At 37.4% G+C, this 14,629-nt stretch overlaps 1 protein-coding gene across 3 annotated transcripts in view; it reads left to right on the top strand.

Annotated features, from left to right (window-relative positions):
• The window catches only part of ptpn20 (protein tyrosine phosphatase non-receptor type 20), a 41,824-nt gene that overhangs the window by 2,096 nt on the left and 25,099 nt on the right, over positions 1 to 14,629 (top strand). For 2 of the 3 annotated variants that reach the window (XM_038296360.1, XM_038296359.1), the window contains exons 2-22: positions 983 to 1,130; positions 1,315 to 1,478; positions 3,017 to 3,082; positions 3,167 to 3,421; positions 3,514 to 3,586; positions 3,923 to 4,003; positions 4,166 to 4,241; positions 6,399 to 6,552; positions 6,738 to 6,809; positions 7,015 to 7,189; positions 7,374 to 7,509; positions 8,140 to 8,278; positions 8,378 to 8,530; positions 8,621 to 8,806; positions 9,098 to 9,260; positions 9,349 to 9,604; positions 9,696 to 9,775; positions 9,937 to 10,014; positions 10,141 to 10,248; positions 12,248 to 12,364; positions 12,444 to 12,652. In XM_038296360.1, the coding sequence (XP_038152288.1) occupies positions 1,007 to 1,130; positions 1,315 to 1,478; positions 3,017 to 3,082; positions 3,167 to 3,421; positions 3,514 to 3,586; positions 3,923 to 4,003; positions 4,166 to 4,241; positions 6,399 to 6,552; positions 6,738 to 6,809; positions 7,015 to 7,189; positions 7,374 to 7,509; positions 8,140 to 8,278; positions 8,378 to 8,530; positions 8,621 to 8,806; positions 9,098 to 9,260; positions 9,349 to 9,604; positions 9,696 to 9,775; positions 9,937 to 10,014; positions 10,141 to 10,248; positions 12,248 to 12,364; positions 12,444 to 12,652 (2,865 nt within the window). In that variant the 5' untranslated portion in view covers positions 983 to 1,006. The remainder of the gene's footprint in view (positions 1 to 982; positions 1,131 to 1,314; positions 1,479 to 3,016; positions 3,083 to 3,166; positions 3,422 to 3,513; positions 3,587 to 3,922; positions 4,004 to 4,165; positions 4,242 to 6,398; positions 6,553 to 6,737; positions 6,810 to 7,014; positions 7,190 to 7,373; positions 7,510 to 8,139; positions 8,279 to 8,377; positions 8,531 to 8,620; positions 8,807 to 9,097; positions 9,261 to 9,348; positions 9,605 to 9,695; positions 9,776 to 9,936; positions 10,015 to 10,140; positions 10,249 to 12,247; positions 12,365 to 12,443; positions 12,653 to 14,629) is intronic. The other variant, XM_038296361.1, reaches the window with a different exon arrangement.

Genomic DNA, 14,629 nt, shown 5'->3' with positions numbered 1-14,629 from the left:
AGGATTAGTTCAGTTTAAAAAGAGGGATTCATTAGTCTAAAGTAATTGAAATGCTTTGTTACGTTTGCAGCAGGACTTTTATATTAATTTGATGGAAAACCATAGAGTAAACCCTATATAGGATCTAGTAGAGAAAACATGACTGTGATGAACTTTGGTTTAGAAAATCCTATGAATGTTGAACTTAAGGTTTTAGTTATGCTTCTCTTGTTCTGTTCTGCTTAAGGGCTGTGTTGAATGGTTTTCTCTGCTTCTCCACTTTGAAGGTCATTTGTCTGGGGTAATGTTTGCAGGTGTTAGAGAGATTTAGTCTGTTCTTGCAGTAACTTGTCGAGAAGCTAGCTCTCATAACCCAACTTGTAGATATTTTCATATTTAGATTTTTCCTCGTTTAAAAAACCTGTACTAACTGTGCAGGTCAGAGCTAGAGCTGATACTCTGACAGGTCTTACTCTGAGTCTCGAGCAGACTTACTTAGTTAGTTATTTTATCTTTTTTGTGCAGCACTTTGGAAACCTTGTGTTTATTTAAATCGTGCTATATAAATAAAGTGGATTGGATTTGATTAAACTAAGATCCAGGGAAAATGAAGCATATGTGTGTGTTATCAGACAGATTCCTTGTTATTCTGATATTATTTCTCATCCTCTTTGCAATGCTACGTTTATTTCTGCACTTCTGTTGTAGATGGTTCTGGAAATGGTTCTTGTATTTTGTGAAGATTTTTAAATTTTCAAGATGCATTCTCATAGTTTCAACCAACTGTAAATATCTGTTTTTGCAAAAAAAAAAAAAAAAATATATATATATATATATATATATATATATATATATATATATATATATATAAAACAACAACAACAACAACAAAAAACCTTTATAAGAGTTGTAGTGTTTTTCCAATTCAGGAATTTTCGTTAATTGCATGTATGAGTTAAGAGCCTGTTGTGCTCTGTGTTTTTGTGTGCTCTATGTGTTTCAGGTGTGTGTGTGGATTGCTGGCAGAATGAGCAGCACATTTGTTACATTAGCTGAGGTACTGGAGGCAAGAGGGGGACCTCTGCTGGAAGAGGAGATCTGGTCCCTGCTGTTGGGCGCTGCAGAGTGTTTAATGGATGTCTCTTATAAGGGTAAAGCATTTCAAATAGCCTCTCCCTTTTGTTGGCTCACACAACATGCCTTATTCCTCTGAACTAATGTTAGTCTAGTGTTGTTTTTGCTTGGGTATTTTGATATGAGTTTGACTCTGTTTGCTTTGCTATGGAATAACATATTTGTGCCTAATAGGTTTTCCGGACTTCTTGGCTTTTTCAGGTCACAACAATATGTGCAGCATCATCAGCCCCACCTCCTTGCTGTTGTCAGCCACTGGAACCTTAGCTTTTAAGAACTGCGGCCTATCAGATGAGGTGTCTGCATTTGCTGCTCCAGAGATGCTGCAGGACCGTGCCGGCTCAACCAAACCTGCCACTGATAGGGTCAGTGCTTGGGTCCTAATGGCTGACTTGGTATCTCACCTAAAAGATTGCAGGTGTTTTACTGCAAAACCTGGAGCCATTTAATAGTTTTTTTGGTGTTGCTTTTTTATGTGGAGATTTCCACTATAAAACTAACTGGATTGATTATAAAATGAGGGCTCTCATGTGCAGATGTGGTTTTCCTGTGAATGCAAAATCTCAGGACATGAGAAACTGAAGGTCAACTAAGGAGTAAACACACCCTCTAGTGGCAGTTGTAAGCTACATGTTTTTTTTTTTTTTTATCCATCTTTTTTCTTTCTCCCAATTGCTCCAAAACAATTGGAGTTATACCTTCCCATTTTTTGCACATTACACTAAAATATGTCTGCTAATTGCCCATTCAATTTAAATATGATTACATGGGACGAAGTTTTTCACAATATTGGTTTTAAAAAGTCAACGGCTGCAACACCTTTCAGGGTCAACTGCAAGATTTCCTAAATCTGCTCAATTTCACAAATTTACTTTTTGTATAAATTAGTTTTTTTTTTCTGAGAGTTTTTATTGTTTATATAACATGATGAAAAAATCTATTTCCACCTTGGGCTCTTGAAAAAGTGCAAACAGACACAGACATCCAAAAATCAAACAATACTGTACAATTTTGAAACTTTTTCATATACTACTTTTATTAAACAAATATCTATATCATCATATCTCTAACTTGAGAATAAAGAATTGTTGCTACATTGATTAATAAATTAGGCTTTTGGATAAACATTAAAAAAGCTAACAATGATAAATGCTTGTGGTTATTTGCTGAAATACAGAGCTGTTTTAAACAGACCACTGGTTCTGCCAGGATATTTTGAAGCGACCTGGAGAAAAGCAGTTAAATGCAAACTGTTTATATATATTTTACAATTTTGATATTATTACTGCTCTAAATCGGTTTCTCTGTCAGTTAAAAGCACATTTTACAGTCTCTATACTCCATAAAATGATTTATCAATTACTAAATTAGTTGATGATTACAATAATCGATTAATCACGATTAATTCGATCAATTGTTTCAGCCCCAGAAGGAAGTCTTGACAAAACAGGGCATGCAGTTTACATAGGGGTTCACACAATGCTAGGGTGACAAGACGTCCTCTTTTTCCCAGACATGTCTGTGGAATTTCAAAACTGTCTGGGATTTTGGATGACTGCCTCAAACACATTTCATAGCCTAAATCTCACTGAACTCATCCTCAAAAAACATGGGGATCTGCACTGGTGGCCTGTCCTTGGGACAAAAGGAATGCATTCAAGGCTGGGTACATTTGCAGCAATTGCTCAATGTGTGGTGGTGTAGTAGTAACAGCAATTCTATATATAGATGCACGGTGGCGCCATCTGCAGGTAAGTATAAGGTAAGTAACAAACACAACATTTTCAGGAACCCAAATCTGGTCACCCTACACAATGTTTTTTTTTTTTTTGTCTTTATCTTGGTCTAAGCTTTAAATGTTACTTGTTTGACTTTTTCTTAACCAATAGATTTTGCTACACAGATGCTGGTGTATTCACTGGGAATGACTCTCTACTGGTCAGTTGATTTTCAGCTACCTCAAAATCAGGTGGGAGTCTCTTAGACTAAACTAATATTTTCCTGGCATCACAGGCTTAGCCAGTTATTGAATGCCCCTTTCCTTTTTTTACAGCCGGTCCAGTTGAGTGACCATCTAAACAGCATCCTCCTCAGCATGTGTGAGGAGCTGGCCCACCGCAGGGTAAACCTTACCTCCATTTTGGAGGCCTGCGAATCCCAGCACAAGGCCTCCAACCTGCAGCCGCCTACCAAAGTCGTTCGACAGCTAGTGGAGGAGGTTTTTCACGAATCAGTGAGTCGTAGATATCTGAGGACCGTATGTTCTTCTTTTCTGGCTTTACAGCTTCTCTACAACCAATGTTACACAGTATGTGTCCAAAAATTAAAAGACATGTTGTGTTTCGAGTGCAACCAATCCTTTTAAAATGGTTTAAATAATCGGTTTTCCCCGTTTCTTAGATGGATGGCTCTCTGCCAGACAGTAATATTCCACTGAGCGGCAGGAGCCAGATGATCAGAGAGAGACTTCACAGTGAGTATTCATTTATAGATTCTGATAAATAATCTGCTGTTGTCTGCAGTTAAAATTATACAACTTATTAAATAATGTCATAAAAGCAATTACCTTACAGCTACATTTTGACTCAAGATAGAATGGAGGTCAACAGGATTAAGATCTTAACCTCAAGCAAGCCTTGGATTAGACTTCAGTAGGAGCCAGTAATCAGATACAGAGAGTTCAGGATGCTCCAGAATAAACCTTCATCATCCTTTAGTTGCTTTCAAACATATAAGTGTCTTAGAAGTGCTAGGGGACTGACAAAAATCATCTGTTGCTGTCATCTTCCATCTCCTACCTGCCCGACAGGAAAGAGAGGGCCATTATCAGACTTCAGTGAAGGAAGTGCTGAAGGGCGGAGGTACTCAACGGACTCGGACTCCAAGTCAGGTAAACAGACAACAGAGAATATAGAATATAAAGCATGCTTTCATTTACTTTTAACAAGTATTGGAGCTTTATTTATTTTTCTTATAAATTATTTAAAAACATGTATGAGCTAAAATTACAATATATATGATAGAAGTAAAGTGCATTATTTTTCCTGTGTAGGAAGTTTACCTCAAAGACCTTGGAAACAAAGACCAAGAAGCTCTCCCACACCACTGTACCACTCTTCTTTAGACAGGCATGTATTATCAGCATCAACACATCTACACCGAAATTGAGATCAGGGAGAAACTGACATTTTTTTTATTTTCTTTCTCTCCATGTATACCTATGAAGTAACTGTTGGGGTGAAATTTTCATATATCTGGTTGGGCCTTTAAATGTTGATTTTTGTGTCATTATATAAAAACAATAAAAGCATCTATCTATCTATATATAAATATATATATATATATATATATATATATATATATATATATATATATATATATATATATATATATATATATATATAATATATACATACATACATATACTGTACATACACATATATATATATATATATATATATATATATATATATATATATATATATATATATATATATATATATATATATATATGTGTGTATGTACAGTATATGTATGTATGTATGTATATATATATATATATATATATATATATATATATATATATACGATAACTCCATTAATTAAATGGATAGATAACTGTTTTTGAGTTTGAGTGATGCTACCACCACTCTGCATGACGTTTGCTCCAGTGTTATTGGGTACTTTACATCATTCTTCTAGACAGTGTTGGGAAAGTTCTCTTTCTACGTGAACTAGTTCAAAGTTCAGTTCACACATTTTAAAATGAACTAGTTCAGTTCATAGTTCCTAATTCAAAATTTTGAACTAAGTTCACAGTTCCAAAAAATGAACTAGTTCATATATTGCTCAATTACACCATAGCCTACTGTAGAACCACAGACAGCAATTATTTTATAATTTGTAACACTGAAACGGTGCGTCAGATTTCATCTTCATATCCAGTTTTGAATCCTTATCCAACCAGGGTTTACATTTACATTTCCTTATTGTTGCTTCAATGCTTTATTGCTGTCCATTCACTTCACACTAGTAGCAGCTGCAGCTTTCATTCCTACAGTATATTCTCAAAAACATTAGGAAAAATGTGCTGCTTGAATGGTCTTTTTTATGAGGAATTATTAAAAGAAAAACAGGAAAGTAGTCTTTAAGATGCAAATGTTTTTTTTTTTTTTTTTTTTTTTTTTTTTTTTCCATTTGAAATTTCATTTCAGTACATACTAAAAAGGAATACTGGAATCCTGGAAAATTATACCAGGCAGGTTTAAGTGCGGATTTTTTTACTGAAAGCCGGCGGGCAAAGTTTGCAGAGAAATGTAAGATTGTTGCCATTATCCTCACTGACCACCTGGTCATAAAACTGTTTTAAGTCATCATACTGCTGCTTTGTCGCCTCCATGGTCGCCTCCATGCTGCTCTGGCTCCTTGCTGCATTTTGTTTTGATGACACATGCGGCTGTAGGCTACGACACTGGTAGCTGGTGTTGCCAGATCGGGTGTTTTTCCCGCTACATATTAAGGCCTGTTTACGGTGTGATTTAGCCGGGGTTTCGCCTAGAGGGCTCTATAGAAATCTGGCAACCTATTGAACAGAGTTGAACTGAGAGAGCGTGCCGTTCAAAGACACCAGAATGAACGAGTTCACACTAACATTCATCAGGCAGTAATACAGTACGTTCAGTTCACGTTCACCCAAAATATGAATGAGTTCATGAACTTTCGTTTCGTTTCGTTCAGGCACAACACTGCTTCTAGACTCCTCCATTTAATTCATTTAGTTAAAACTTGACACAATTGAGTTTTTCAACCACATAATAATCCCAAACAGAAAGGGTTTGGAAGGACTGAATGAGCTGGTATTGAGATAAAAAATTAGCAAAGTACTAATGTTAAAGATAATAAGTAATGGTCGAAGCGGACAATGGTCGAAGGAAACCAATGAATTTAAGGGAGGTCTAACAGTCCTGCCTATATTTAATTTTTGACCAGAATTATACCAGAAGCTTATTACATATGCTTTTTTTTTTAACTAGAGGTAGCATGCTCTAGCTGTCCACTAAAGCCAAAGAACAGTTGAAATGCAGATTTAAAAGCCTAAAATCATATAGTATTCATGCCAGTGGTGACTAAGAGTAACTTCTAAATGTGGATATATATACAAATCATTCTACTCCACATTCTATCCTTTTCAATGTCTGTACTGACTTTGCCATTGTTTGACTTTCCAGGTTGTCCACATAACTATTACTCATTCTGTCCTTCCTTCCCTGCCTCTGACCCATCAGGCTCCCTCGGAGGGTGTGCCGCAGGGACAGTAACTGCAGCTGGATTGGTAGGAGCCCCCAGCACGATTTCTCTCCGAAGGCATCAGGCAGATCTCACAGTCCTTCCATCACCTTCAGCGAGTCCTCTCTCAGCCTAAGCCAGAGAAAAGCTAAGGTCAAAACTGGAGCTTTTTATTGTGATAAGTAAACTAAATGTTTTGTACGAGCCAAAAGTGCAAAATATATTGTTTTAAAAAAGTAACTTGTAAATACTGGTAGTAAGACATTTAAAAAGAAATTATTAGACAGGTTTGGTATGGTGTTCTGTAAGGTTTTTTTATTCCATATTATACATTTTAGGCACTGGGTCCAGAGTTTGTAAGAATGCCAGACGAGCAGCAAATTCTTCTTGAGCTCCCAGGATCTATTGTGGTAAATTACTGGTTTCAAGTTACTTTCCTGTTTCTCTATCTGCCCCTGATTGGTGTATATGTCTGTTCTGCCACAGTCTTTAAGTTGTTCTTGCACGTTGAGCTGTCTACATGCATAAATGCATGTTTGGTACAACCTTCTCAGTGTGTCTGTTGTTGTTGTGTTTTTCTATGTGCATGCATTTCTCTGTGTCTGCACACCACAGTCCAAAAAGGGCCATTCAAGTTCCTCTCAGCGAGAAGTGACTGTAGTGCTGCCTAATGGACAGTACGTGGTTGTCCGCTGTGACATTAAATCCAGGGCAAGAGATGTGTTTGACATGGTGGTGGCTCACGCAAACTTGGTGGAGCACTTTTACTTTGGTCTTTCCTTCCTAGATGGTAAGAGGACATGTTGAATGGGACCTAATCTCTCTGTATTAAAGTAACCAAATTAAAAATGTTATATCAAATGTCATTGATATTATGCTAAGTAACAAATAATGTCTTGACAATTAGCCTAATGGGTGATAATACAGAGGGACAAAGATTGGCGTTAATCGGTTTATTTCTTTGTATTTTGCAGATGATGAATATTTCTTTTTGGACCACGAGACAAAAATCTCCAAAGTTGCACCTGACAGCTGGAAAAAGGGACAGATATCTTCCTTTTTGGTGTTTCTTCGAGTCAAATATTTCGTTAATGATATTGCCTTTATTCTGTAAGTAAACATTTCTTAAATTGACTTCTTTTTTTGTCGTCTATAATCAATTCTAGCTCTTTCATTTCTGGTTTTGCTTTCGGGTTGCAATTTTTTTCCATGATGCATTATATCTGCAAAAAATATATATATGTGACTGCAAATGAGCTAGAAAAGGTAATCAATCTGTTACAGAAGAAGGACAACTATGAAAAGTCAAAGCAGAATGAGGCAAAACATAGGGTGAACATAAGGATGGATGCATTGTTTCCCAGAATTTTTTTTTATTTTTTATCCTTTTAGACCAATATTGGTATTTGTATTTGCTAAAACTGAACCAACAGTATGGTGGCCCCTGTACTCAGTTATCATCTACAGTTTTTCATAGCAGAAAACCAGTAATACCTCTCACAATGCAAATGATCCAAGTAGGAACCTTCCCAACACATGAAATTCAAATATATACATTTTGAACTTATTAGCTTTATTTAATGTAATTTTGTTGGAAAGTTGACACTCAAGTCATTCATGTTACAGACATGCTCTGATGATATCATTTTAATAATCAAATTATTGAATATATTTCTTTTTATCAACTATGTTTGCTTTAAATTATTAAAGAGTGAAAATACATTTTTCTTTACTTTCTAGACACAGACTGACTCGTCACCAGTATTACTTGCAATTGCGTAAAGATATCTTGGAGGACAGGCTTTACTGCAATGAGGAGACAGGCTTGTTCCTGGCTGCTCTCGCTCTGCAGGCTGAGTTTGGTGATTACATGCCAGAGGTACAGAGAAAATACAGAAAAATTTGATTATTTTAGCTTTGAATATCTCGATTGTCAAGTAACCAATAGGGTGTTTTATTTGTGTGTGTATCTGCGCAGCTGTATGGTAAAGACTATTATCAGCCAGAACTTTACGTATCCAAAAGGATGCTGGAGAAGCTTGCTGTCCCCATTATTAGAGAGGAGTTACCGAGACTACATGCCAGTCATGCTCATTTGTTGCCTGAGGAGGCAGAAACAGAGTATCTAAAGGTAAAGTGAGATTTTAAACCACATTAACTTGTAACATGCTAATGTAAGAGAAATACTGTAAGCTTGTTTTTATTTTTTTGTTGCCATTAGATTGTCCAACAGTTGCCAGAGTATGGAGTTATGTTCCATCGCGTGGGAAGGGAGAAAAGGCCGTTGATAGGAGAGTTAGTTCTGGGAGTGTGCGCCAAAGGAATCATCGTTTATGAGACAAAGAACCACCTGCGAACTGTCACCAGGCGCTTCTTGTGGAGGGAAACAGACTCCATATCCACTGGGGTAAAAAATAATCAGGGCAATTTCAGTCAGATCTTGTTTCAAGTTGTTTGATCTAGATGTTGGAATGCAGCTTGTTAGTTTCAGAACCGAATTTCATAATTTGATTTTTAATTTTCATCATGCATTATACTGTTGATAATGTTTGGAAGGTATGAGAAATTTAGCAAAGAACTAAAAAAAAATACTTCACCAATTTGCAACATTTTTATCTACATCTCAGCATTATGGGAGAAAAAAAAAACTTCACATTTAAAGTTCTTAATTAAACACTGACCTATGTTTGTCTTTTAGCGCCGTAAGCTGATTATAGAGTGTGGTGGACCCAGTGGAAAAAAGCACATTTTTGTGACAGAAACCTCTAAGATTGCACAGTACCTCTTGAACCTCTGCTCAGCACAGCACAAATTTCACAGTGAGATGACATCTCGACAGCTGAACCACACACTGATACCTGGTGGGATGGCTTCAGGAATTTATTACAGTATAGCTGGATATGTCATAACAATAATAAAAATGAAAACATTTCTTCTCTTGTTCTCTAGATGAAAATATTTCTGCCTATCGAGCTCGTAGCATGAGTCTGAAGCGGATATCTTGTTCAGAAGGCATGTTGAACCATGTAGGTTTGACTTCTGGCCAGGCCGACTTGCTCTCCAAGTCCTGTGATGATCTTACTGCCAAGCTGGAAGCTCGACTTCGCCAGCAAAGACAAATGAGGAGGGAGATGAGCAGAGAGCTGAACAAGGAACTGCCCGCAACAGGAGACCTCAGGGATGTAAAAGAGCGGCAGTATTGGAGGTAATAATTGATGATGATGAAGATGGTAATAGCAATAGCTTGTTTGGAAAAAGGCGTGTTGTTTGGATATAAATGCATGGCTATGTTGTAGCGCTCCACGGACTAATCCCAGAAGGACGTCAAGTGTCTCACTGCAGAAGCAGGACTCTAATGCTTCATCTTCTCTAAGAGGTGATCATAATAAATCTTTCTTTCAAATGGACTCAGCTTGTCATCTCCTTAAAGGCTTTTTTTGGTGTTTTATTTGACTGGTATTAAAATGTGTGAATCCAGTTTACGGGAAATGTGAGTATAAACACATGTAAACATGTTTTTTTTTCTTTTTCTACAAGTTGATACACCAACACGGACCCCGCCTGAGAGAGAGATAGTTTGTGTGACACTGAAAAAAGATCCCAAACTGGGATTTGGTGAGTTTTTCTTTTTCTAAACACAAATTGATGGTTTAAAATAAAAGGGATTCCTGTGATCTGTCTCATTAGAGTTTAGCTGTGCAGGTGATATTTCCCTACTTATCCTCGGTACATGTGTTTCAGGCTTTGTGATTGTAGGAGAGGACAACACAGGAAAGCTTGACCTTGGTATTTTCATTGCTTCAATTGTCCCTGATGGCCCTGCAGACAAAGATGGACGAATCAAACCTGGTAAGGACTACGATTTTAAAACATCTGCTTTACTTTTAATATAAAAAAAGTGTCCTGAAATGGTTTTCGCTCCATCCAGCAATATTTCTTCTTTTTTCAGTTTTTGTCACACTTTAATACTTAATATTGTCAAGCTAATTTTGATATTAAACAAAGAACTCATGAGTAAATCATCAGTATAAACAGTAGTTTTCGAATTGTGATTGTCTTCATTAAGAGAAAGAAGCTATCAAAATCGACCTGCCTCTATTTGGAAAATGTAGACACTCCCTAAACATGGCTGGTTCTAAGTTAACTGGCCTTCAGTTATTTTTTTCATCACATTGGAGGAGGTTTGACCCATTGTTCTTTGCAGAGTTGTTTTAGTTGAGCAAATTCAGAGGTTTTTCCAGCATTAATGGCAGTTTAATCCGTTTAATCTTAGAGCATTTTAAATGGATTATGGTCCAGACTTTGCCTAGACTGCTCCAGACCTTTTTTGATAAGTTGATGATGTGCTTAGAAATATAATTACCACTTTCCCTTATATTTTGGGATGTTTTGTGGTAAACATGTGATAGTCCTCGGGGTGTATTTTGGTAAAGATGTTACAGTATTTGTTTTGATTTCTCTTATGAATTACATTTTTGTCCCTTCTATCTCTTTTTCTAAAAATATGAACATTTAACTGAGACAAGAAGCTGACGATGCATTAAATGTTTTTTTCCTTCTTTTGCGACCTCATTATGAGGGGCTGATGCATTCTCTTGGATTTTTATAAAGCGGGGCATTGTGTTTTAAGTCCTTAAGCCTACTAATTTTTTTCAGATAGGTTCTCTGTAAAGCCCTGAACCCACCGAATCCGATTTTGCATCCGATCTGAGAGAAAATCGAGTGGCAGGAGGTCGTTGTATTTAGGGCTTATTGAGCTTCAATGGGGATGATCACAACCGACAAGATTTTCCGAAAGACGGCTTGCGTCTCTCCAACCAGATAGATTTCAGGACTATTTTAATCAGACTAAGCAGTAATTCAGCAGTAATTTCAGGGGTCTGGCAGGAAGAGAGACACAAAGTTACAAACACAATTGCTTCAGGGCAAAATGCAAAGTAAAATCTGTCAATCGCAGTGAAAACACTCAGTTTCTGAGTCGCACAGCGCATAGACCTATATTGAAGGTGGGGCTGACCTGCGCATAATCAATCAATGAAACTTTTTTTTTTTTTAAACAGACTCACCAGAAGTTCAGGAAGACAGAGAACGTATAAAGTATTGTTCCTCTTTGAGCATAAAAAAAAATAATAATAATAAGAGATGATGAAGGAGAGTGCAGCTTATCACTTTCCCCGGAAAAAAAAAAAAAACTTTTACAAACTTTAGGAGGACAGAAATGGATATAGTAAAGTAGTGATCCTCTTTGAGCCACACAAAAAAAAAAACAATGGGAAGACACTGCAGGTAAGTGAAGTGTATCTCTCTCCTCTCATTATGAAAAAAAGAAAAAGTTTGACAAACTTCCTAGATCTCTCTCTGAGAATCCCCTCGGATTGTATATAAACTTTCCCACAGCCTTAATTGCTGCATTTTAATTTTCTTTAAATGTAATTCCCATCATGTGTTTAATATAGGCCTATATAAATTCTGGTTTAGAGTGGTTTAAGATATGCTGCACAGACTCATGCAGTGGGGCTTTGCTTTTCTAACCGCATCGGTTATTTATTGTATTTTTTTTATAACTGTTTATAATCTGTCCCATTTAAATGTGGAAAATTGTTTCAATTTGTGTGGCACAGAGAAAAAAGTGTGACAGAAGAAAATTAGATCGGAGATTAAAAAGTCATATGCAATTGGTGTGACCTGGGTTTAAACAATTTATAAATTCTACAGAACTAATTTTAATCGGCCCTGGGTGTGTTTTTTTTGTCATAACTTCAAATGAAATTAAAGATGCAATGCTATAACCATAACATCTTCTTACCGTGTTTTTTTTTTTTTTTTTGAATAAATATTTCTTTCCTAGGTGGACGCCTAATATCCCTTAACAAGACCAGTTTAGAAGGAGTCACATTCAGTGATGCTGCTGCCATCCTTCAGAGCAGTCCTGATGAAGTAGAGCTCATTGTTTCACAGCCTAAACGTAAGAGTTACTCTGTTGCGGTCTCTATCAAATGGTGTCTTAATCGGTGTGTAATCTCTCTTGGCTGCTCTCCTTGCAGACTCACTGAAGGATATGCAGGGCTCCTTGAGCCAAAGTACTCTTGGTTTGTCATTAGAAAGAAGCTTTGGGTCACAGACCACCTTGAGTGGCACAGAGTATCGCCCACCTGTGGAGGAGCTTGAGGAGGCCATCATCTTGTCCAGCTTGGCCACTCCAAAGCATAACAAAAAGCTCCACATTCCCGTTGTTCGAATACATGATGCTCAGGTAGGAACCATTTGTCTACAAAGATAATTGACTGTTTCCATGAAAGATGTTTAAGAGGTCGGACAGATCAAATGTTAAGCTGATTAGGTGCTCTAAACAACTGGATAAACATACTTGTCTTTTACTGGTATCCAAAAGAATACCTGAGTGAAAATTCTTCAGGAGGAGGTATTACATCAAAGTCAATGATTCATTGTTGTCACCCTGCTTTGTAAAATAGATAATATCCCTGTGATACAGCAGCAATAGACATTTATTTTTTTATTAGAAAAATCTAACCTTTATTTACTAGGAAGGTCGGTTTCTCATTTTCAATGACAACCTGGCCAAGAGGCAGCATGCAAGGCAAATAGAATTTAAGAGACCAGGCAACCTACCTTTGCACTGCCTGGGTTGATAACAAGACAGCCTATGACTCAGTGTCACACACATGGAAACTTGGAATGCCAGAGGCTGTGCAAGTTTAACAGCACTCTTAGAGCCTTCATTGCAAACTCCATGGAGCTGTGGAAAACCACATGTAAAACTTCAAGCCACCTGTAGAAATCTCCATCAGATGTGGAATTTAGCCTCCTCAGCCAAGTAACCCACAAGATTGGCTATGGCAGAGATGTGGCCACTATCAGCAGCCTTCTGCAATTGGATGACATCAAGCTGTATGCTAAAAGTGAGCAAGACTTTAAACATGGAACATCAGAATGTTGTTTGGTCTGGAGAAATCTGGCCAGATGGTGACAAGGAGAAGGAAGGTAATCCAGACAGAGGGAATAGTAGATGTATAAGAGAGCTACAAGTACCTTGGGTTACCACAGACAAATGGCAACCAAGAGGAGGCTACAAGGAAAACAGCAACAGCTGAATACCTGCAACAAGCGAGGTAAGTTCTGAGAAGTTAGCTCGCTGGTATGAACAAATTTCCAGACAATCAGCAAGTATGCCTTGTCAGTAATCAGATACCCTGCTAGGATAATAAGTTGGCCTAAGGAGGAAATTCAGGCTATTGATATAAAAACACAGAAGCCACTTGCTGTGCATGGTGGATTCCACCCCAAATACAGTAAACACAGACTATATACTAGCAAAAAGAAGGAGGTAGAGGCCTTGTGAACATTTTAAGCTACCATTAAAGATAAAACATCCAAGCTCCAAGAATACATCAGGAACATGGCCCCAAGTGATGAAGCTCTCTGTTAATGTCTCAGACAAAAGAAGATGGAAGACAAAGAACTGGAGGAACCATCATGGGAGGGAAAACGAAAGTTATGAATGTAACTACGGTTCTATGAATCCCATATGACTGCCAGAGGGCAGTGCTGAAAACACTGAATGTTCCTTCACGCGTGCGCAGTTCAAGGAATTATACCAACAGAGTCGCAGCTGTGGCACCGTGGATGAACACACAGAAGCTGTATATGCTGGCATCATTAAGGGCTCTGTTCCTTCAAAATCTTCCTGCGGAAGCAAGGATTCTGAGTGACAGTGAATCGCTTCTGCTCATCCAGGATTCATATGGCACCCCAGCCCTCAACTTTGAGGGCTGGGGTGCCATATCTGTCCCCCCAACTGAAACAGTAGATCCCTCCTGTTCTGACCTAGTCAGAATTTGTGTCCCTTACTTACATTGGAAAAGCTGTGAAAGTCGTCAGTCAAAACACATTACAGACACTTTGGTTAGACAGTAACATGTAATGAATAAACCTTTAGAATGTCATGTTTAAAAGACATGTTTATAGAAAGAAAACAAAAACTGCACATTAACAGTCAGCAGAGAACAAACATCACTCCATAAGTGTGCCAGCCTGTAGTGCTCATTTCTAACTTGTTGCTAGAGGGATTTTTTTGTCTCCCTCAATGTTTTTTACGACCTCCCCACAAAGCACAATTGTTTGTATTCAATTATGATGAGCAGTGCTGGAAAGTCACAAAGTACATTTACTTGATTACTGTACTTTTTTTTGTAGATTTACTTAACTGAAG

This window comes from Cyprinodon tularosa, unplaced genomic scaffold (assembly GCF_016077235.1).
Source record: "Cyprinodon tularosa strain WSP-4 unplaced genomic scaffold, ASM1607723v1 ctg37, whole genome shotgun sequence".
Lineage (NCBI taxonomy): Eukaryota > Metazoa > Chordata > Actinopteri > Cyprinodontiformes > Cyprinodontidae > Cyprinodon > Cyprinodon tularosa.
Note: the sequence above shows the minus strand (reverse complement) of the source record. Positions and strands in the feature narration are given on the sequence as shown.